The following is a 22679-nucleotide window of genomic DNA, read 5'->3' on the forward strand; positions in this document are numbered from 1 at the left end:
TTTAATCTTAATTCATGGGAATTCTCCTAATTTGTTCAAAGGACTATTTCTAGAACAATCAAACATATTCAAATATTGATGAACTAATCTTTCATAATTCTAATAAAATTTGAATGCATTAAATATTTGTGAAAATTCAGTTTACACCTAAACCGCACACTGAAACCGAATTCTATTTCTAGTCGGTTTTACAATATGTTAATTATCAGAGTGATCAAAATCAATACTTCCTCTGTCGACTTGGAATTGATTAACATGCAAGCAAACAGTTGATCAGACTATTCACAAGACAAATATAAATCTAACAATCAATAAAATAAAATCAACTCTGAAAAATCCCAAACAAACATCCAAGTTTTCTACATGAATTTGTTTGGCCCAATCACGCCGTCTTGGTTGAAAATAAACTACTCAATAATTAAAAATAATAATTCAAAAATAAAAATAAAAAGAAGAAAAGAAAGAAGAAATCTTCTCTCCCAAGCCTTGTAGCCGCCTCCTCTTGCGTTGTCTGCGCTCTGGAGCTTCCGAAACCCTCAAAAATATGTTATATCTTCTATATATATGGTCCGGAACGCCTACCAGTTAATTTCCTCTCAAAATAAGGATTTTCGGAACACATATGACCCCCTCGCACGCGCGCGCGCGCGGCATAGGCCTCGCACGCGCGCAGCAGTTAAAAACAGAGATCTGATCACGAAACTCGCGCGCGCGCGAGCTTGATTCTCGCGCGCGCGCAGTACAAGTTTTCTGCACCGAGCGACGATATTCAAGAATTCATATCTCAAGATCTAGCCGTCGGATTGAGTTGAAATTTGGACAGCAGCTTCAAAACATCGTGAACTTGAATCTGACCGGTGGAGATTGGATTTCAATATATCTAAAATTAAATATGATTTTTCGATCAAGGCTGCTCCGTAATTCACTCTTCAAAAATCCATTTTCCTACAAAATTAATCCAAGGAGTGAAATACACACACATGCACTAAAACACATAAAAACACATAAATATAATATGAATGCACACAAAATAGACATAAAAATAACATGAAATAATGCATACAAAATGCACTTATCATACAGCGTCACATGCTTCTTGTCTACTGATAATCCACAAGAAATTTGGATATGTTGTGTCATTGATTTTAGCCAAACACATTCACGACTTGCTTCATGTAGCGCAATAATCTCAGCGTAATTTGATTAAATTGTTACGAGTGTTTGTTTCTGTGAACGCCAAGAAATCGCGGTGCCTCCACGAGTAAATACATATCTAATTTGGGAACGTGCCTTATGTGGATCAGATAAATATTCAGCATCAGCATAACCAGTGATACTTTGATTGGTGTCTTTTGAGTACAAAAGTCTCAAATATGTCGTTCCTTGTAGATAACAGAATATATGTTTAATTTTGTTCCAGTCCCTCTTTGTTGGATATGAACTGAATCTTGCCAATAAATTTACAGCAAAAGATATATCAGGTCTAGTGCAATTTGCAAGATACATAAAAGCACCAATGACACTTAGATGGTTTAGTACATGCCGCCTGCAGGGCACTACCATGCGGGTGATGTGTAACCCCATAATTGGTCAAAATTAGTGGGGCCCACTGATTTTAACCAATCATGAGCCGCCACATCACCCGCAGGGCACTACACTGCGGGTAACATCTACTCAACCCACTTAGATATGGTACTTCTGGACCAAGAATAACTTCATCATCTTCACATAGGCGGAATGGATCATTTTCTATGTTTAATGATCTTACAACCATGGAGTACTTAATGGATTTGATTTATCCATATTAAAACGTTTAAGGATCTTTTCTGTATAATTTGCCTGGTGAACAAAAATTCAACATTCTTTTTGTTCGATTTGCAAACCCAGACAGTACTTAGTTTTTCCAAGATCATTCATTTTGAATTCTTCCTTCAAGTACATCATAACTTCTTGAATTTCTTTATTCGTTCCAATTATGTTTAAATCATCAACATATACGGCAATAATTACACATCCGGATGTTGTTTTCTTGATGAAAACACAAGGGCATATTGAATCATTTACATATCCTTTTTTCATCAAGTGCTCACTTAGCCGATTATACCACATTCGGTCGGATTGCTTCAACCCATATAATGATCTTTACAATTTTACAGAATAAAATTCTTTGGGTTTTGAACTTTGTGCTTTAGGCATCTTAAATCCTTCAGGGATTCATGTATATATCATTATCAAGTGATCTGTATAAGTAAGCTGTAACAACATCCATAAGACACATTTCCAAATTTTCAGACACTGCCAAACTAATCAAATATCAAAACGTAATTGCATCCATAACAGGAGAATACGTTTTTTCATAATCAATTTCAGGTCTTTGAGAAAAACCTTGTGCAACAAGTCTAGCTTTATATCTTACTATTTCATTTTTCTCATTTTGCTTTCGAATAAACACCCATTTGTATCCAACAGGTTTTACACCTTCAGGTGTGAGGACTATAGGTCCAAAAACATTGCGTTTATTTAGCGAATCCAATTCAACCTCGATGACATCTTTTCATTTTGCCCAATCATGACGAGTTTTACATTCACCAAAAGATTTTGGTTCATGATCCTCATTTTCATTTATGATGTCGCATGCCACATTATAAGAAAATATCTCATCAATATCTTCTATATCTTTCGGTTCCATATTTTTTCAATATTAATATAATTGATAGAAATTTCACGATTCTCGTCAGTTTGTGGTTCCGACAGAATATTTTCATCATCAGGTGTTTATTCTGAAACACCATTTTCTATTTTATGATCATCGTGTTTCTCTATGCCTTTTCTTTTCTGAGGATTTTTATCCTTGGAACCGACTGGCCTTCCACGCTTCAAGCATTTTATGACATCATGAGTGTCTTCAATTTGTTTCTTTGGAATTTCAATTCGAGCAGGGGCATTTACAACATGTATATATGATTTTGTTACCCCATTTGTGTCTGCAAATGCATCTTGCATTTGATTTGCAATTCTTTGCAAGTGCACAATTTGCTGTACATCTTTCTCACATTGTTTGATCATTGGATTCAAATATAAGAATGATGTTACATACCATGTGATTTTTTTCGATGTGTTTCTGTTTCCCCCCTAACATTGGGAAGATTTCTTCATTAAAATGACAATCAGCAAAACGTGCTGTAAACACATCGCCTGTCTGAGGCTCAAGATATCGAATGATTGATGAGCTATCATAACCGATATAAATACCGATTTTTCTTTGAGGACCCATTTTTGATCGTTGAGGTGGTGCAATAGGCACATACGCCATACATCCAAAAATTCTCAGATGAAAAATATTTGATTCTTTACCAAATGGAAGCTGCAATTGGGAGAATTTATGATATGCACTTGGTCTGATGCGAATTAATGCCGCAGCATGTAAAATTGCATGTTCCCATATAAAAATAGGGAGTTTTGTTCTCATAATCATTGGTCTAGCAATCAGTTGTAGACGTTAATCAATGATTCAGCTAATCCATTTTGTGTATGAATATGAACAACATGATGTTCAACAGTAATTCCCATTGACATACAATAGTCATTGAAAGTTTGGGAAGTAAATTCTCCAGCATTATCAAGTTTTATTTTCTTGATTGTATGATCGAAAAATTGATTCCGCAATTTTATTATTTGAGCCATTAATCTTGCAAATGCCACATTTCGAGTGGACAATAAGCATACATATGACCATATGCTAGAGGCATCGATCAATACCATAAAATATCGAAATAGTCCACATGGTAGATGAATTGACTCACAAATATCACCCTGAATGCGTTCAAGAAATATGGGTGATTCTGTTTGAATTTTAGCTGGCGATGATATTATAATAAGTTTTCCAAGAGAACATGCTTTACATTGAAACTTATTATTCTGAAAGATCTTCTGGTCTTTCAATGGATGACCATGCGTATTTTCAATAATTTTTCGCATCATTATTGAACCAGGATGTCCCAATCGATCATGCCAATTGGTTAATATTGAAGAACTATTAACCACCATATTTGATTCGATTAAACTTATATGTGTATAATGCAATCCAGTCGGAAGCATTGATAATTTTCAACCACATATTTCTTTCCTGGTTTATACGTGGTAAAACACATATATTTCTGATTTCCATCAGTTATCGTCTCAGTATCATACCCATGAGAATATATGTCATTAAAACTCAACAAATTTCCTTTTGATCCTGGTGAATATAAAACATCATTTATCAAAAATTTTGTACCATTAGGTAACAAAAAATGTGCTTTTCCACAACCTTCAATCAAGTCTACAGGATCTGATATTATATTCACCATTGTTTTTGTTGGTTTTAATTCCAAGAAATATCTTTTATCTCGAAGAATAGTGTGCGTTGTACCACTATCGGGTATACAAACTTTCGTGAGATTATTTTCTTGTTTAGCTGTGCTCATACCATTTTCCATTTTGAACTTCAAAAGAAAGTATGCAATAAAAAAAATCAAGGATAATATATATATATATATGCAAAATATAGCATGTTTCATAAGAATGTATTAAAAATATAGCATGTTACATTTCAGTCCCACCAATATATTAATCAATGTTCTCGAAATCATTTGAAAAATCGGCAGCATTGAAATAAGTTGAACCACTTAAATGGTTACTGTTTTCAACAAAATTGGTCTCTTTTTCTTTTCCCTTTATCGATACTTTAAAGAGCTTACATAAGTGCTCAGGGGTACGTGACCAATGTCTTGGAGTGCCACATTTATAACAAGCACTCTCATATCTTTTTGAGTGATTTTTATTTTTACTCATATTTTCATGCTGCCTTTTTGGGTGGTTCGTGACGTTCTTTTGAGATTAGTTATTGAAGTAACTCTCTCGATTATTTTCATATCCACGGCCGTGACCACGACCGCGATCATTTCTACGTCCACGTTTATGACCACATCCTCGACCTCGACCAAAATCTAGTTTATGCCTTTGATTTTGATTTTCATTTTTACTTACGACATTTGTTTCTGGAAATGCCGTAGATACATCGGGTCGGGATTGATGATTTCTCATTAACAATTTTTTGTTTTTTTCTAGTGATATCGAGAGCAACGAATTTAAACTTTGCCAAATTTGACATGGTGGTACTAGAAAAATAACAATGCATTTTATTAGTTAATTTTCATTAATATGACAATACAAAATAATGGATAAATGACGAGTACAAGTATGTTTAAAAATAGATGAAAAGTGTGCGGTGGATAATCGCCGGTGAGTACAAAACTTGTGAGCATGATGATCATAATCATTATGAAAAATAGCCTTAGAAATGTCATCATCTTCATCTTCGAAAAAAAACCGAGGAGAAAATATTTTGAAAGAAAGAATGAATTTTGGTGTTATTGAAAATGAGTTTGAGTGAACATATTTATAGGCAAAAAACTAGCCGTTTTGTTACCGTTTGTGACCGTTGGAGGCAAGGAAAAAAAATCGAGTATGTGTTGAATAAAATATCGTGATAATCATAATTAAATAATTATGTATATCATATCACATTATTATAAGTTCGGTGTCATAGACATCCTTTTATATAATAATATGAGATTATACGAATATGATTAGTATATAATACACAGTAATATATATCATATCACGTTATTATAAGATCAGTGTCATAGACAATCTTTTATATAATAACATTAAATTATATATTAATACAGTTAGTATATATACATAATAAATATATATCATATCACGTTATTATAAGGTGAGTGTCATAGACAATCTTTTATATAATAACATGAAATTATATATTAATATAGTTAGTATATATATATATATATATATATATAATAAATATATATCATATCACGTTATTTTAAGATCGGTGTTATAGACAGCCTTTTATATAATAACATGAAATTATATATTAATATATATATATATATATATATATATATAATAAATATATATCATATCACGTTATTATAAGATCGGTGTCATAGACAGCCTTTTATATAATAATATGAAATTATATATTAATATATATACATAAAAAATATATAAACAATAAAATAAATATACTTACTTTTTGAATATTTTTTGTCTTTTTTTTGTGTTTTGGAGCGTCGGAAATTATAGAAAATCTTCGAGCGATCGTGCTGATAACGTGTTGTGAAAAAGTAAACATTAATCACAAATGAAGACATATTTATAGATCCATATTTGAGATTAGTCCAAAAATTAATATATCATCATCTAAATCATCACACACTAATTTTCAATATTTTACAACTCAATATTTAACATTTAATATTCAACAATAATAAAATAATATATTTTCAACACTAATAATGTTATTACTGACAATAGTAGTGTTTTTTTTTTTGGTCTCGTACTTGTCAAGTCACTTCACTTCAACATTATTCTTCATCGTTGTTTTTTTTTTTTTGTTTTTGTTTTTGTTTTTTATCATCATTAACAATTGATGATATTTTCGTAAACAAAAATTATGTGAGACAGTCTCATGATTAATATTATGTGACAAATATTTTAATTAAGTCATTTATGATAAAATATTATTTTTTTTTTCAAAAATTGCTTCTTATTATAAATATGAACATTGTTGAATCTTCTCACGAGTCACGCGTAAAAATCATTAAGACTTTTTCATAAGAAACATGTGGGTCCAATTTTTAAGATCTTATTTATGGTATATTGCAATATTCAAGAGTTGTAGAGTAGTAATTATTTTGATAGTCCTTCACTCGTCTTTATTAGTAATTTGATTCACCAATAATAATTACTCGTGCCGTTTTACCAAAAAAAATCCCAAATTTCCCAATACAATTTGATTAAATCAAAATAATTTAGTGTGTGGAACCAAATAAATTATTTCAATAATCTATGTAGTTCTTGGAAAAACTTATTTTTAAGTGTTTTCAAACTATAACATACAATTTACATACATTTTATTGGCTTGAAGCTTGAAATAACTTTAAATATAAATAGCGGTCGAGGGCTCAAAATCAACATGGAAATTAAAGAGGGGCATTTAGCTGACAGAAAATGATATAAATTCTACTAAGAAAATTTATTATAGTAAAGTGAAAAAAGAATGAAAATATTGTTTTTTGCTCATCCGAATTAAAATTTTATTCAGTTTTTCACCCCACCTGATTTTGAAACTCGTTGAGTTATTTAAGAATGTATGCAATTTGACTTCTAGCATCATGTAATCTTCCAACTAGTTAAAACATTAATTTTAAAAAAAGATTGACCTCGAAAGAAACCCATTCCACATAAGTCAAAGACTCATTGACTCATGCGAAGGTTAAATCGAGAGACGTGCACAAACGACAAAGACCTAAAGGAGGAAGCAACATGACCCAACCCCCAGAGCATACCCCACAATATTTCAGCAGGAAATATCGATCTCGCAACGCTGGAAAATCTCTTCCCATGTCACCTCAGACCTTACCAACTCGCCTATGCCTTGTGAGCTAAAACATTAATTTTACTTGGGTAGTGTGTGAGAATATTTATAGAAAACACTTTTGAATTTTTTCTTATAATGTACTTCCTACAAACATTCCCAAACACTACCTTGTTCAATCGAGCAGGACAACTACATAGAAACACAACATGGGATTCATGGCTCATGTCGCAACATCCACGAGCCCTTCAACACATTATCGTAAATTCAATCCATGACCAATTACAACATTATTTAAGCAATCACAACATCTAATCAATTCTACCAAATATAAATACACAAAAATTATTGATCGACCATCACACACTACGGTGATGTTTGGAAGAATTTCTTAGAAGCATTTTTCAGCTTTTTCGTTAACAAAAATTTGAAATTTTGTGAAATTTTGTTAACGAAAATTTGAAATTTTGTGAAATTTTGTTAACGAACAGCTGAGAAACGCTTTCTAAAAGATCTCCCAAACACTACCTAAAGCTCCTTCTAAAAAAAAAAAAATAAATAAAAACAAAAATAAAAATGAAGAAGAAGAAGATCCACACACTTGAGCACGGGAAACCAGTAATTTTAGGCCACTTTCAGAAGTTACCGTTCGAATAACCATTGGTCGTTTGAAGAGCTTCGGAAGGTCCAGTGCTAGTTTTGCTGATGATCCCTTTCCCGAAATATTCTGCAATCACTGAAAATCCATCCTTTGAAGTTTTGACTTGCTGAAAGAAACGATCTTGGTTTTTCGAGTTCTGCTCCAAGCTCCTCTTCATGTCTAAAACGGCTCGGTATTCAGGAGCGCACTCGGGGCATTCTTTTTCATTGTCACCTAAGCAATGCTGGTGGAATGAGTGCATGCACATGAAGTGGACTGCAGGAAGGTCTAGGGTAAAAGTGCAGGCTGTGCACTTGCTAAGCTGAAAGATTCTTGCGTTTGTTCTGAGATCATGGACTTCTTTTCTCATCAACGATGTTTCCTCCTGCAGATTCAATCAAGATTGAGCACGTATCTTCTTCCAAGTTCCAATGTATAACAAATTTGAACTTCCTCGCAAGAAAAATAACATAAACAACAACTGCAGAGTGCATGGGAGCACAGACAAGTGAACAGACAATAATTATATCAGTAACAATCATCTGATTTAAAGGTTGACAAAATATAGATCATCCTGGCTTTGAAGTTTAAGGACAAGAGTGGTTCCGTTTGTAACTGAAAAGTCAGTTTCATACTTATGGACAGCGTTTCCTGTTTGAGAGTGTAAGATTGAGCACCTACAATTGTACCAAAAATTGTGGCTAGTGGTACCATTACAGACTTCAGATCTTTTAAATTGTAAATCAGACCAAATGCTATAGTTGGACCGTTGTTGCCACATACATAGCCATACAAAACAGCAGAATAAATTTTCTACCTGACCAAAAAAAGAGATCTTCCAAACATGTAAAATAAGGGATTTGATTAGTATTCTAGAAATTCTTCAACCCCAACAAGGACCAACTCTGGAAAATGAACTGAAAAGAAAATCTTCCTGGCCCAGAGTGAATGATTTCTAACATAGCAAAATAGTTATTTATAATGCTTTAGCTGCATTTAGGTATTTAGGGTAAGAAGGAAAACACAAGTTAATGTGGTAAAAATAACCTCTAGTCCTTCTGTAATTATTGGGTTCTTCTCATCTCGAATCAGTCTACACCTCATGGAGCTCTACGTAAAATTGGTGACATCCTGATCCAGGATTCATGATCTATGGGCTCATCCATATAACTATCCGAAAAAACAAGGACTCAATATATATCCTTCAACTATGCAGTCATTCTTTATTAATGATTTCACTTGTTACGTATGTTTAATATTTATTAACAAATTTCCTTCTAATAAAAAAAGACAATATCATGTAAAGACAACCTGATACTTCTCAATAGCGGTCCGATTTTCATCAATCAGCTTCGACTCATGTTCCAGCTTTCGAGCTACATAATCTTTAATTACAGAAAGAGTGAGGCATGGATTTCTGGACAAGGTTTGGATAACTATAATAGGAGGCAGGATGTCATCCCTTTCGATATATGTCAAAACTTCTTTAACTTCTTTGGAGCAATCTTCACCAAGTTCACCAAAATACTTCAATAAATCTGCCCAAAGAGATGGGTCACCACCCTTGTCCAAATTTCCTAGTCTCTTGCAGCATGCAATTAAGCCCTCGTGATCATGCGCTTGCATATAGCAGGAAATCACTTCTTTATATAATTTCAGCTTCTCATAAATATACAAGAGCCCTTCTTTAAAAGAGTTCATTTCACAAAGAATAATTGCGAGACCAAAATCATACAGCGGTTGCTCCTGTTCAGATGGCCATGCACTTTTAAGCAAGAGTAGCCCCTTTTGTTGCCTATCATGGAGATCTTTATCCTCGTCTACAGAGTTCTGACTCAAAGTTATCCTTCCGTTTGAAGCAACGTTTGAAATTGCAGGTGCATGTGACACTCTACCCGTTCTATGATCACTCTTCTCACTTATGGCAGTTTCTGAAAGATATGGAAATTCCAAAACTCGACTTAAGTATAACTCCAACAGGGTATTGTGGATTTCCACTTGAGCAGGTGAATCCTTCACTTTGTCGGTATATTTTTCAAGAAATTCCAAAAGAGACTGTGGGTGATGCACAAAAATGTTGAGAAAATCAACAGGAGATGGCAGCATGGATAAAAAGGTACCATTTGAGAAACCCCTCTTGGTTAGTTCCCCCTCTTCGGTGCAAAGTCTCATCAGTATTTCATTTGTTTCCCTTGGCTTGTGCTCTATAAGAATTTTTCCATACTCTTTAACAGTGACCCCAGCTTGACTTGGTTCAAGGCTATTTATATATTGCAGAGCTTCATCATACCTACCTAGGTCCTCGAGTAAAATTTTAAGGTACCATTCATGTCTTTCAGCCTTCTTGGCTACATACATAGCATGCTCATGGTAATTGGCTGCACGACAGACCCGTATAGCAGTTTCCACGTCAAATTTATGTTCCCCTGCACCATCCTCACTTTTAATGAATATATTCAACTTCTCGACATCTTTCAGTTTTGTGTAACAGTTTAGCAAGAGAGTAGTATGATCTTTGGAAGCAAGGCCTTTTTCATGTAACTTTTCCAAGTAACTAGTCAGGTTGTAGATCCTCTGAGCATCCAAAAACTTCTGTATGACAAACGAAGGTTCAAGATGCCCAATAGTAAGGATATACTGAGTCATCGCTTCATCATACTCTTGTTTTCCATATAAATGATCACCATATTTTCTCAGCACTTCAGCAGTTGCCACAACATCAGCTTGCTGGCTCTGGACAAGATTAATAGCTACAGTGTAAAGATTTTTCTTGAAAAGCAAATCCAGCTTGCTCTCCATATCCTTTTCGATGATAAAAAGAGCTGATTTGTCTGCCATTACGAGTACTATACTACCCCATTCACACAGCATGTGAGACACATCTTGAACTACTATGCTGTGAGCTATTAAGTGGTTCTTCAAATCATAGATGTTAAAAGTATTCTTACCAGTTCTATGATCTGTGATAACACATAAAAGGTAACCACGAAACCAACCAAGTAGCTTTTTCTCTCCTCAAAAGCCCAACAAGGGCCTCGACCATCAACTTCATAAAAATAGACAGCTTCATGCCTGCCGATGATTAATTCCTGATTCCAACAAAATGACAAAACATTTTTATTCTACTACAACCATAAGCATTCTTGGATGAATACAGCTTTAAAAAAGATTCAAAAGACAATGATATTAATTTTACCTACCGAGCGATCACTCAATGCTACACCAATAGTTGACGATCCAATGTGATCAAGAGTTTGCCTGATGGGTGGCTGAGTTTGCAAATTAAACAAACTCACTGAACTTGGAGTGACAGCAAATAGTTGAAATGCTTGACCATCCACTCGGAATCCCAATCCCGTAATAGAAAATTGTTTTTTGTCAAAATGACCGCTATCTACCTCGAGCTTGAACCGCTTAATGCGTTCACGGGCAAAGTCACCCTGGATGCAATAAATAGAACCGTTGTCTAATCCAAGGGCAATGAATATGATAGGTGGAGTTTCCTCAAAAACCAAAAAGGAGGTGATCTGTAAAATAGCAAATAATGGCATTTCAGTTGTTAATCGCTCAAAGAATTCCTGACTAGCAATGAACATTTGATATACTGTACCTGTGCTTCAGGAAATTGGTTGGTAAATATCCGCAGAATTTGGACACAATCAAAACTGGGTGAACTGGGCCCCTCTTCTGCACTTTTATCGAGTTCAAAAACTTTTAGGCATGTAACTGATTGTTGTGGTGGTATTTGTTCCTCCTCTCCAACTGTCACTAAGATGTTCCTTTGCTGATTCACGCACAGTGACAAAATTTAGATTTACAGTGAAATCAAGAAGATGGATTAAAACTCAAGAAGCATAAACAAAGAAAGACCGTCGGATAAGCCTCAAGATTCAAGCTTTGGTCTTCTGTATCAATCCGCATGTTAATGAGAAATATCACTCTTACATGCATTGCATACACACTCAGACATTAACTAAAAAGACAAAAAAAATACGAACTTGGACCAAGTAGACAGAATTTTGCATATGAAGTTTCTTGATAACACGTTCCTCATTACTCTCCCTAGCTCAAAGTCAACTCGAAAATTCAGGATGACTAATTTTCCATCAGATTACCAGTTTCCCCTCAAATTAATGAAATCCCATAATCATCAATTTCACAACCAAAAAACTCAGCAACGATCAATTGGAATGAATGAATATCAATTTTTTTTTTTAAAAATAAAATAAAACCCCAATACCTTAAGTTGCTGGAGGAAGAGAACAGAGGACGAGTGAGCTTGAAAGGAGTATTGAAGCTGGAGGCCGCGATCGAGCAGCGAAACGGTGCCGTTGTCGGAACCCAATACAATTTTACCTCTACCGCTGGAGCAGCACTGAATTCCGCCCTCAACTTCGTCTGGAATCCGGCTTTTCTTCTCCTCGAAGAATTCGAATTTCCTCCATTGATACATGATTCTTTCTCCTCAATTTCACCGTCGAAAATCAATCAGAAAGCATACAAATATCGATACATGTACCGTACGGATCTATGGATATGATTCACATGGTAGCGGCAGCGATCGCAGACAGATGTCATTCGCGCCGGTGAGAAGAGAACGTGGCCAAAGACCGACTGTAGAGCATCGGCTTTAAAAATTTATTTAATAGATCAAATCATCGTTCTTTATATAATAAACTACTTTGGTCCGGAAACTATTTTGGTAGTTTGAAATTTACTCTTGTTCTGAATTGAAATATAAAGAAAACACTAAAATTTATTCTGGACTTCTGGTACATATAAAATGTCAAATTAATATTGAAAATTGTTTAATTTATATATGATCAGATGATAAGGTTAATTTTAACATTTATTTAAATTATTTTGAAGTTCAATATTTTTGTTAAATACACATTTGATTTTTCAAAATTATTTTATTTATTACAAATATAAGCATAAATTTATATTTATTTAAAATTTATATTATAATAAAAACATCGTATTCATTGTATGAAATATTATAATATATAGGTTGCTGAAGATTTCATGATATTCAGTAAATTTGTATGGTAAACCAACACAGTGTACCCAACCTACCGTGAAATTTTTTTTAAAAAAATTAATTCGGTATATTCGATATATCGAAATACAAAAATTTATATATCGTTACCGATACCGATGATATCGTACCGAAATTTTTGGTATACCAATTTTTCGGTATATTCGGTAAATTTTTTGATACGATATAACGGTATTTTCGGCATTTCGGTATTTTTCCCAAGCCCTAACTATAGTACTTTATTTTCCATAAAAATATATAAACCTAGTCAAATTAAAATTAAAATTGGACTATTAGATATAATGCAAAGATATTACTAGAGAATGATGCGGAGTGAACCGACCCAAGCTCAGTTTTTTACGGCTATAATACTTTATTTTGTAGGGTTTATTGGTTAAATAAAAAAAGAAAAGAAAAATCACTTTTTTTTCTGACGTGGGAACTCGCAACCGCTATTAGGCTAGTCTATAAAAATGTTGGCAAGAGAAATCGAACTCCTGACCTACTTGTCAGCTCGGTGGGTTTAATCCTTTTTTGAGGACAGATGTAATCCTTTTTGACATGTGGGGTTTGATGCTTTTGTTAGACAATCATTTATAATTATGTTTGTCTGTGTCTTTAACTTATAATTTAAATTACTAATGATTCTTGTCCTTTTCAACTCATTCGTAATTAATTTTTTTAAAACAACTCATTTCACTGGGCACAGAGGGGCATAAAATTATATGCAACTGATTTATGGATAGAGCCATTTTAATTTTTGAAAAGTCATATGTGAATATTTTTACACTGGTTGTTGATGAAAATGTAGAAATTAATTTAAAATTTTTATGATTTTTTATAGTTATTTATAATTGTTTTTATAAAATAAATATACTATGGTTATAGTTATTTTTTTAGTAGGGGCAATATAGTAAATAAACTCGAGGTCTTACAAAATACCAAATATACTATCATATTTTGGGCTTTGTCAACATAATGTAATTTACACAAGATGTTCCTATGGTCCTAAAAAAAATGTTCATATGAACACCTGAACTGAAAACAAAAAATATTGATGATATTCGCATTTTTTTTATATAAGATATTCATACGAATATCTTATAAAACTACACCGGAAATGTTGAAATATGCTAGACAATCTCAGTGTATTATAGATAAAGCCCACATTTTGACGTACACAATAAAGTACTACATCACACATCCATTTATTTTCTCTACTACTGACTGATTCACAAAACCAAGGTACAGAAAACCAATGCAATTTGTTAAAAGTTTCAAGTTTCAAAAAAAAAAAATTTGTCATAAAAACAACCATTCATACATCAGATCCTCCTTCCTTCTTACATGTGACAAAAACAAATTATAATAACCATTTAGACATCAGATTGATTCTCCCAAGGTTGTTAAGTACCTACTTCCTTCATCCTTCTGTAGCAGACCGTGCGATCGATTCTCCCAAGGTTGTTAAGTACCTACTTTCGTCGTCTTGAGGCTAAACTATTATTTTCTGTTCGACAAAGCAAAGCCGTGCACATTGTACCCAACCCAAGGTCGCCGCACTCCATTTTCATCTCTGTGAACCTGAAATATTGAGCTATTAGCAGCACACAATTGAATTTACTAAAAAGAAAAGGACGGGGCTGGACGATCAATATATTTCCCTGAGTTGACACATAAATTTTGAGAAAGATATTCTATCTTTAGCTTATCATGTTTATGATACCTAAACATGTTTCGAGATTGTAAACTTACTAAACATCCATTTGGAACCAAAGATTTGATTTAGAAGAGATGAGAATTTCAAGACACTGTCGTATTATTTGAATAGTTTTTAAAGCATTTAAAAAACTACTGTGATTCAAAGCTATTCAACATTAAGGTTGGTTAGGGTAGATAGATATTAGGAGTAATTTACCAGCTCATGTGCACCAAGTGAAAAAAATGACAGGATCCAAGAAACGGGAGTGAAGAATGGCTTCAGTATTTGACAAATCCGGGTTTCGGAGCCTTTCCCAGAATGGACTCTATATCATCAGTGTAGAGGCCGAGATTCTTCGCGATGGCAAAACCGGCATGCATCCCATCAACTGCAGCACTCACTATTCCACCAGCAAATCCAGCTCCTTCTCCGACAGGATACATCCCTTTTAATGATGTGCTCTCCCAAGTATCACTTTTCCGAGTTATCTGGATGGGAGAGCTAGTTCTAGTCTGCAGTAACAAGAAACTCGGATCATGAACTATTTTATGATGCGACACGAACAAAAAACTGCAACTGCATTAGAGATACCTCGACTCCATGAAGAAGGGCATTGTCTGAGACAAATCCTGGTAACTGCAAGCTCAAATCGTTTTAAAATATTAATAGCTGTCTCTTACAGTTTAATGAAAACTGAAAAGTGGTTCAAAATGAAGATAGAAAATATGCAATAAAAGGTGATCAATCAAACCTCTTTGTCGAACATTAGAATTGCATTCTGCAAAGCTTCAGTAATTTCAGTTGGAAATAATTCATGAAGATTTGCAGGCTTCACACCCAAGCGATAGCTAGATGGTGGCATAGATGTGCCTGCCAAGTAAACGAATTTCAGTATAGTCCTCGAGAGTCGAGAAGAAAGTTACAGCTGCAGGAAATGGAAAATAGAAAGCAAGGAGAAAACAAATAGCTCCACCTGATAATCGATGGTCCAGAAAATCAGTCACCTTTTGCACAGGAACCACAAAATTGCCACCACCCATCATAGCTGCTTTTTGCTCAAACATTCTCTAAAATAGTGCGTGCAGAATGGTTTAAACCAGTTCACAAACAAAATGAGATATGGTTACAAAACAAAGAACAGTTATTGAACTGCTAATAAATCAAACGGAAGACGTATGGTAATTTAACCAAAATCCAATGTGCTGACATCTTCGGAAGACTTGCAACTTAGCACCAGATAAAATTTACAAATATGGAATGGGACTGAAGATAAAATTGTACAAGAAACTTAAAGGACAGGTGAATATAAGATAACATGCGCAATACCAAAGTTACCTGAAATTGAACACCTGCTAGAGGACCATGGAAATTTAAAGCTTCAAAATCCTTTGAGGGCACATTCGCTACAAGTGCTGCATTTGCCCACCTAGAAGAACGCCGAGAAAATGACATCCCATTGATGCAAATTTCTGATGGATCCGTAGAGGTGAGAACCACCTGCATGACATGTGAAATATAAATCCATTTCAAGTGGCAAGAAACCAATCGTCAAAAAGGAGGAACACACAAATGCAGAAATAGATATTTCTATTGGAGTGATCATCGAATGAACACAAAATGGTCCACATTGATAATCCGTGCAGCAAATGCTTGGGATTGGTGGATAACTTTTGGATGCCCTATGAAATTGTGAAGCTATAGAAATAGATTAAATAAATATTGGGCAATATTACACTTGTGGCTAGCAAGCAATTGTTTCTGCTATATTTCTTAAAACCCCTGAATTGATAAATTATGAGACCTCTAAAGCTAGATGGTAGCATAGATCTAGCCTCCACTTCTTTGAATGCTAAACTCTTGCTTTAGAATAATAATTTTCTCATAACAGAAATGACTATAAACCGATGGAACTATAGGTAGCAAAAAAAATAATGATGTAGAGGATTCTTCTACCTGGCCACCTGGGCACATGCAAAAGGAGTAACAACTGCGACCTGTTGCATCCGAGTTTGAGGTTGTATCCCTATCCTTTGAAGTGACATACTCTGCAACCTGGTAATCTGCCACAGGTACTTTCCCTCGTCCTCTCTGAACCTCACCAGCCAATCCAGAATACTGAATATTGTAAAAAAATTAAAAAAAAAATCCAGATTCAGTTGCTGTACCATTCAAGAACATTGGAAAAATTGCACAAGCGTCCAAAATTATTATAGCATAAATACTTGGTCAGAACCAGAGTAGTCTTAGCAAGGGAAAAACGTAGAAAACAATTAAGATTTGGATTTAAAATGTCCTTTAAAATATCCGCATATTTAAGTAAATGCCCTACAGTAAATTAACAAGGCAAAATACCTGAATATTATCTATCAATTCTTGAGGGTGTTCTATCCGCAGGCCAACCTGTTAAGTTAAAAGAAATTAAGAAAAATGACAATACGTTTAAATATCTGTAGCAATGGCAGGTCAACTGTAACACTCGATTGAATCACTATTTGCAGTGCAAGTCCAACAGAGCACTATAATGGCAAAACTACAACAATAAAAAGAATCAGTTAATAAGCCAATTACTTTTATAATGATGAAGCACTGCGTTTTATTCACTCCATAAAAAATATCTGGTTCCACATAAAGAGCATAAGAAACATTGGAGTACTTTTAAAAAATAGTTATCTCCACGTTCGATATCAGATATATAACTACAGCAATTTGGTTCAGAAGTTCAACAGATTTTAACAGATCAATAACAAAAATATCACAGTATAGTTGCTCAATGACCAAACAAAACCAAAATACAAAAACTCACAGAAAATTCTTTTTGAACCACGTCCACATTGTGTGAAAGAAGCATTTGAAAAGTGTCACGTGCAGAATGTCCAACTGCGAGAACAACCGCATCACATCGTAACTCCTCGCAACAGGACGCACCTTCTCTTGAATCAGACGTTTTAACACCTACAACACACCCATCCTTCACCAGCAGATCATCTACCCTTGTCCCAAATCTAACAGTCACCTAAGCATATTGATTGAAAGAACAAAAAGGATTAATAAGAGAACTAGCATACATTGGTAGCAACTACAAAACAACAACATGATATTGTTACAATTAGCACATCCTATAATGGACTCACACCCAATTTCTGCAGGTATAAACGAAAGCTTCGAAGAAGGGGAATCAATCTGTCAGTTCCCAGGTGAGGTTTTCCATCAACTAATATACTATATGGAGCTCCAAAATGAATCAATGTCTTCAGAACCTAAAGATGTAAAAGAGATTAAAAAAACGGGGGGTGCAGCATCAATTAACAGCAGAGAGTGTCAATAAAATGTAAAGGAAAAGGTATTAGATGATGCCATAAGAGAGGAACACAGACCGTGGTAACGCTACTGTTATTCCTTCCAATTCTTGTTACTAACTTTCCGTCACTCCAAGTACCTGCACCACCCTGTCACCCATAAGTCTTTTAATAAACGAACATCGGCAACAAAAGGAAAGAATATAGAAATTATTAATGAATAAGAACTGCAGATAGTGAAAAAGAAAAAGAAAAATAGTAAATGAAGTGCATTTTTTACACCTCCATACTTTAAATTAGAATACAACATAGAGAAAAGAAGAATTTAGAATAAAACTTATTTTCTACATCACCATGGTTAAAATTAAATGTTAAATATACAGGGCTAGGAGCATGATGAAACAATAGGTCACTTTAGTCAAGAAAACTGACAATAGGAGAAGGAACTGTCTTGTTCACAGACAAGTGATAACTGAGAATTGAGATACAGATTCAGTTGAAAAACAGAACCTTAAAGTTATATCCAATTCTGAAATATATTTTATTTAAGCACTAAATCATTATGAAATTTTACTATTATTTATTTCACCACCTTCTTGTTTGTTTCTAACATTTAACATAAAGTTCAATTAAGGTAAGTTTCATTTACATACTCTGAAGCTCGTTGCACAATAATAATAAAACATAGATACTGGAAAAACCTCGAGATCAAGATATGACCTCCCCGAAGCAAAAATTGCTTTCCAGTTGCAACTTTCTACGGACCACCAAAGCCCCAATATCACGACCTCTTTGTTCGACAGCTTGCCCTCTTTCTACAAGTGTAACATCTGCACCAAGTTCACCAAGTACAAGAGCAGCAAACAATCCTGAGGGACCACTACCAACAACTATTACTTTGGGTTTTTCAGTTGTGGTTTGTTTTTTAGCTCCCACCACGTGATTTCTGTGAACAACTCCTGTAGAAGATGCAGCTTCATTCGCCTTTCTGTTGTTGACTATTGTGCTCATTAAATCACCAAAAACATTGTCATTATGCAAAAACTCCAGGTGGCCAATTTTTGGTTCCAAGTCAGAAATGAACTCCCAGGTATGAGGTTCAAAGCTAAGGAGTTTATTAACATCCATATGCACTGTGTACACAAACTTTGGCTCCTTCTGCAACGAGTTTATTCAAAGCATATGAGCAATTGTTTCTGGTAAACTAAAAGGAACATGATGAAATATAAACAAATAGATAATGCCAACAAGTGAGTTAATCTTTAAGATTTGTGCTAATTAGAAGTTTTCGACCAAATTAAAAATATTGTGTGAATCACGGCAGATCAATGATTGGTTCTTTTGTTTATTTTATGCCTTCGGCCCTTCACTCATACATATCTGTCTATCTAACAAGCATCTCCCTCGAATAAGAGAGCCTGACAATCTCAATGCATCAGTGGATCTTCTAACAACTCATACAAGTTCCAAACCCTGAAGAAGTATGAAGGATAAGAAACCTAGCTTCAAACACTCTGAAGAAGTACAAAGAATAAGAAGGCTGGCAAGTAATGAAATCAAGATGCACAAAGAGTATAAGATACAACCAGCTTAAAGCTCGCATATTTTTATCAAGCACCTTATGCAATACAGCATATAAATAATCAACTTATAGAGACACAAGTTCATTACCCCCCTCTGGTGTACAGATTTTTTTCCATGGTATAAATTAACATTTATCTTTTAAAAAAAAAAAAAGTTAATTATCCCATCAACATACAGTTGGTCCCAAAATGACCAGAAAAAAAAAAGTATAAAAAGGAGTAAATAGATAATTTTTGCTCTTAAAACTTCAACCAGTTTTTGCAAGTCTTTTGTATAATCTAGATTGCAATAGAACTGCAATACCCTTGTTCTTGATTTGTTTCAAATTTGTAACACTGAGTACTTGTATTGATAATAGCTAAGATGAAGCTGCATGCAAATTCTCAAAGCAAGCTCAGTTTGGTTCACACCTGAAATTTAGAACTGATAAAAATACGAAGTCTGAACGATTAGACTGGAAGTTATCCAACAAAGAAATTATTCAGTATTGATAGAAAACAGCAAGAGCAGTTGCAAAGCAAAAACTGTGCATTCTCTCCACCAAATTATACCAAAAATCAGAAAAGACGAAATTCAGCACAGAGATTTGATCCAAAATATTCGAAAAATTATTTTAATTTTTCGGTAATATTAATGTGATAAAATAAGTGCTAAAGTACAAATAATTCTACTACCAAAAACACAAATCAAGCCATATCAGGGAATGTTTGCTGAAAAGAATTTCACAAGAAGGTTTCTGATCAGAGAATTCTATCGATTCAAATCTATAATTAACAAAAGATTTTTATAATTGAAATTGACATAACTTGCAAATTTGGGCTATCTGACTTAAGCATTCAAGGTATAGCCCTCAAACCTTTACACACTCTTGCTTTTCCTTACAATTCTATGTACCATATCGTGTTGCATTACTGCATGCAAACAAAATTGCATGTTTTAATCAAAACTTATTTTCACAAAGAAATCACTTCTTAGAGATTTAGTTCCACGATTTTAGCACAATTATATGTATGGTTGTCAATGTAAGTTCTTTGTATTAAATTTTAATTTGACCAATTCAAAAACCAAAGCTACTAATACCGTGTGCACGGAAGAGGAAATGACTTGGAAAAAAATATTTTCAAATCAACCAAATTTTTGAAACGGTCAGTTCATCTGTATACAGTTGCTATCCTGTCATCGATTCTAACATGCATTATAACCATTTAAAAGTAAGCTTCCAACCAAGCTCCATGGAAACAGAAACCAAATGGGCATAGATAATGCACAGACGAAAACAAAAAATTCTCTATCATGCTTTACACACCTTCCTCGCATCAAATGACTTTCTAATCACCGTGAATGCCTCTGCTGGCAACATTGAAGCAACCTGAAAGATAATGAAATTAAATAACCATCTATTCTCTACTGCAGCTAAATAAACAAGCATAAAAGTTTTGCAAAAATTCTCTGAGCAAAAAGTTTAACAACGCACGTTCTCCAACTTTGAACATATAAGCAAGAACTACCCAGGAATTTTTGCCGGGCGGCAACTCAATGTATTTTCTCAGTGCAAACTTATGTATGTAGAATATATACATGTTACGAAATTTGAAACCTTCTGGACCTCCAGAGTAATTATAAACTGATGACATAATATTCAACAAAACGTCAACTTCAATAGATACATTTTAGTTTCCAATATGCATACCGGGAATTCAAGAACTTTAGCAATCTCTTGAAGCAGAGCCCCAGAAATCCCCCAGTGGTCCTTTCCAGGGTCTTCATGAACAGAAACTGCGAGCTTTGAAATCCTCCAAATCCCTTCAAGTTTTCCTTTAACGTCAGTTCGATTCTGTGGCGGCAGCCTTTGCTTCTTTTTCTCAGATGGGTACCTCAACTTTCCGGTCCTTTTGGCTTTCTTTTCACTTGTTATTCGAAGGAACTTCAGAAACTTAAAGGGTCTTCTGGTACTGGGAAATGGGCGTTCGGAGTGGGAAATTGGGAAGGAGAGATTCTTCAATGGAAAAGGGAGGTGACAAATTTCGAGCATAGCTGAAGCGTTTCTCCGTGCTGATGATGCAGCGGCTGGATGGGATATGTGTTGATTTATTGGATAAATATATTTTGTTTAATAAATGTAAATATTATTAAATTATATTTTAACTATTTTTTTTTTGAATCTATATTTTAACTATTTTTTGAGTATGGAACTCTGGACTTGTTAAATTGGGTTAGATCTCTCCTCAAAATGTTGGACCGACTCGTTCCACTTACTACTAGTGAGTCGAGGTCGGTTCATGCTTATGGACCGAAACGTTTCAATCTACCAAATTACATAGAAAATTAGATAGGTTCATCGGATCAGGTAGTCACACAGTCTATAATAGATGAGTTGGATTGATAATTCTTCACAAAAGGTCCTAACAGTAATTTTGCGATGAGTCGGCCGAACCAACCATTAACATGTTTTCATATCTGTATTCAAAACACTCTTTTAATTTCGGAACAACACTCTCTATCAAAATATTTAGCGAGCTTTAAAAACACGCATTTTAGAGGTTGTGTTATAGGACCTTAAACGAACCAAATCGAACCGAATATTAATATAAATTTAAGGCTCGAGTAGAGTATATTCAAGTTCGAGTTCAATTTGAAGCTCAAAAAATATAAATTTTTTTGCTCAAGTTCACCTCGAAATATTAGAACCTATGTGTGGCTTATTTGAACTATTCTTGAACATCAAAGTTTGATAATGAATGTTCAAAATCTTAAAATGTATATATAATTATATTATTTATAATAAAATATTAACATTCACGAACAACTCACGATTATCTAACAATATCATTTTGATTTGAGATCGATTAAAAAAAATTGAAACACATTCGAATTCGATAACTTCGAATATATTAATCATGTATTTTTTTTCTAATTATGAAAAAAACTTTTGAATGGACTCGATTCGTCGCTCTCCTAGTCGTGGCTAACCT

General features: G+C 34.1%; 1 protein-coding gene and 1 pseudogene across 2 annotated transcripts; both read right to left on the reverse strand.

The window, feature by feature from the left end:
- Nucleotides 1-7664: 7664 nt before the first annotated feature.
- On the reverse strand, nucleotides 7665-12747 carry LOC140887376 (vacuolar protein-sorting-associated protein 11 homolog; annotated as a pseudogene).
- Nucleotides 12748-14325: 1578 nt separating this feature from the next.
- LOC140890624 (uncharacterized) lies at nucleotides 14326-21759 on the reverse strand. Of its 2 annotated transcripts, XM_073298539.1 has the most exons (15): nucleotides 21398-21759; nucleotides 21014-21076; nucleotides 18844-19281; nucleotides 18202-18273; nucleotides 17959-18084; nucleotides 17631-17840; nucleotides 17180-17227; nucleotides 16781-16942; nucleotides 16163-16324; nucleotides 15801-15894; nucleotides 15579-15697; nucleotides 15419-15463; nucleotides 15044-15339; nucleotides 14605-14709; nucleotides 14326-14553 (listed from the first exon to the last, which is right to left on the reverse strand). In XM_073298539.1, exons 1-13 carry the CDS (start codon nucleotides 21737-21739, stop codon nucleotides 15106-15108), a joined length of 2115 nt encoding a protein of 704 aa, XP_073154640.1. In that variant the 5' UTR covers nucleotides 21740-21759; the 3' UTR covers nucleotides 14326-14553; nucleotides 14605-14709; nucleotides 15044-15105. The 2 variants fall into 2 exon arrangements, with proteins under 2 accessions (XP_073154640.1, XP_073154639.1); XM_073298538.1 differs by having other exon boundaries at nucleotides 14326-14709.
- Nucleotides 21760-22679: the final 920 nt, after the last annotated feature.

This window comes from Henckelia pumila, chromosome 3 (genome assembly GCF_033568475.1).
Source record: "Henckelia pumila isolate YLH828 chromosome 3, ASM3356847v2, whole genome shotgun sequence".
Classification (NCBI taxonomy): Eukaryota; Viridiplantae; Streptophyta; class Magnoliopsida; order Lamiales; family Gesneriaceae; genus Henckelia; species Henckelia pumila.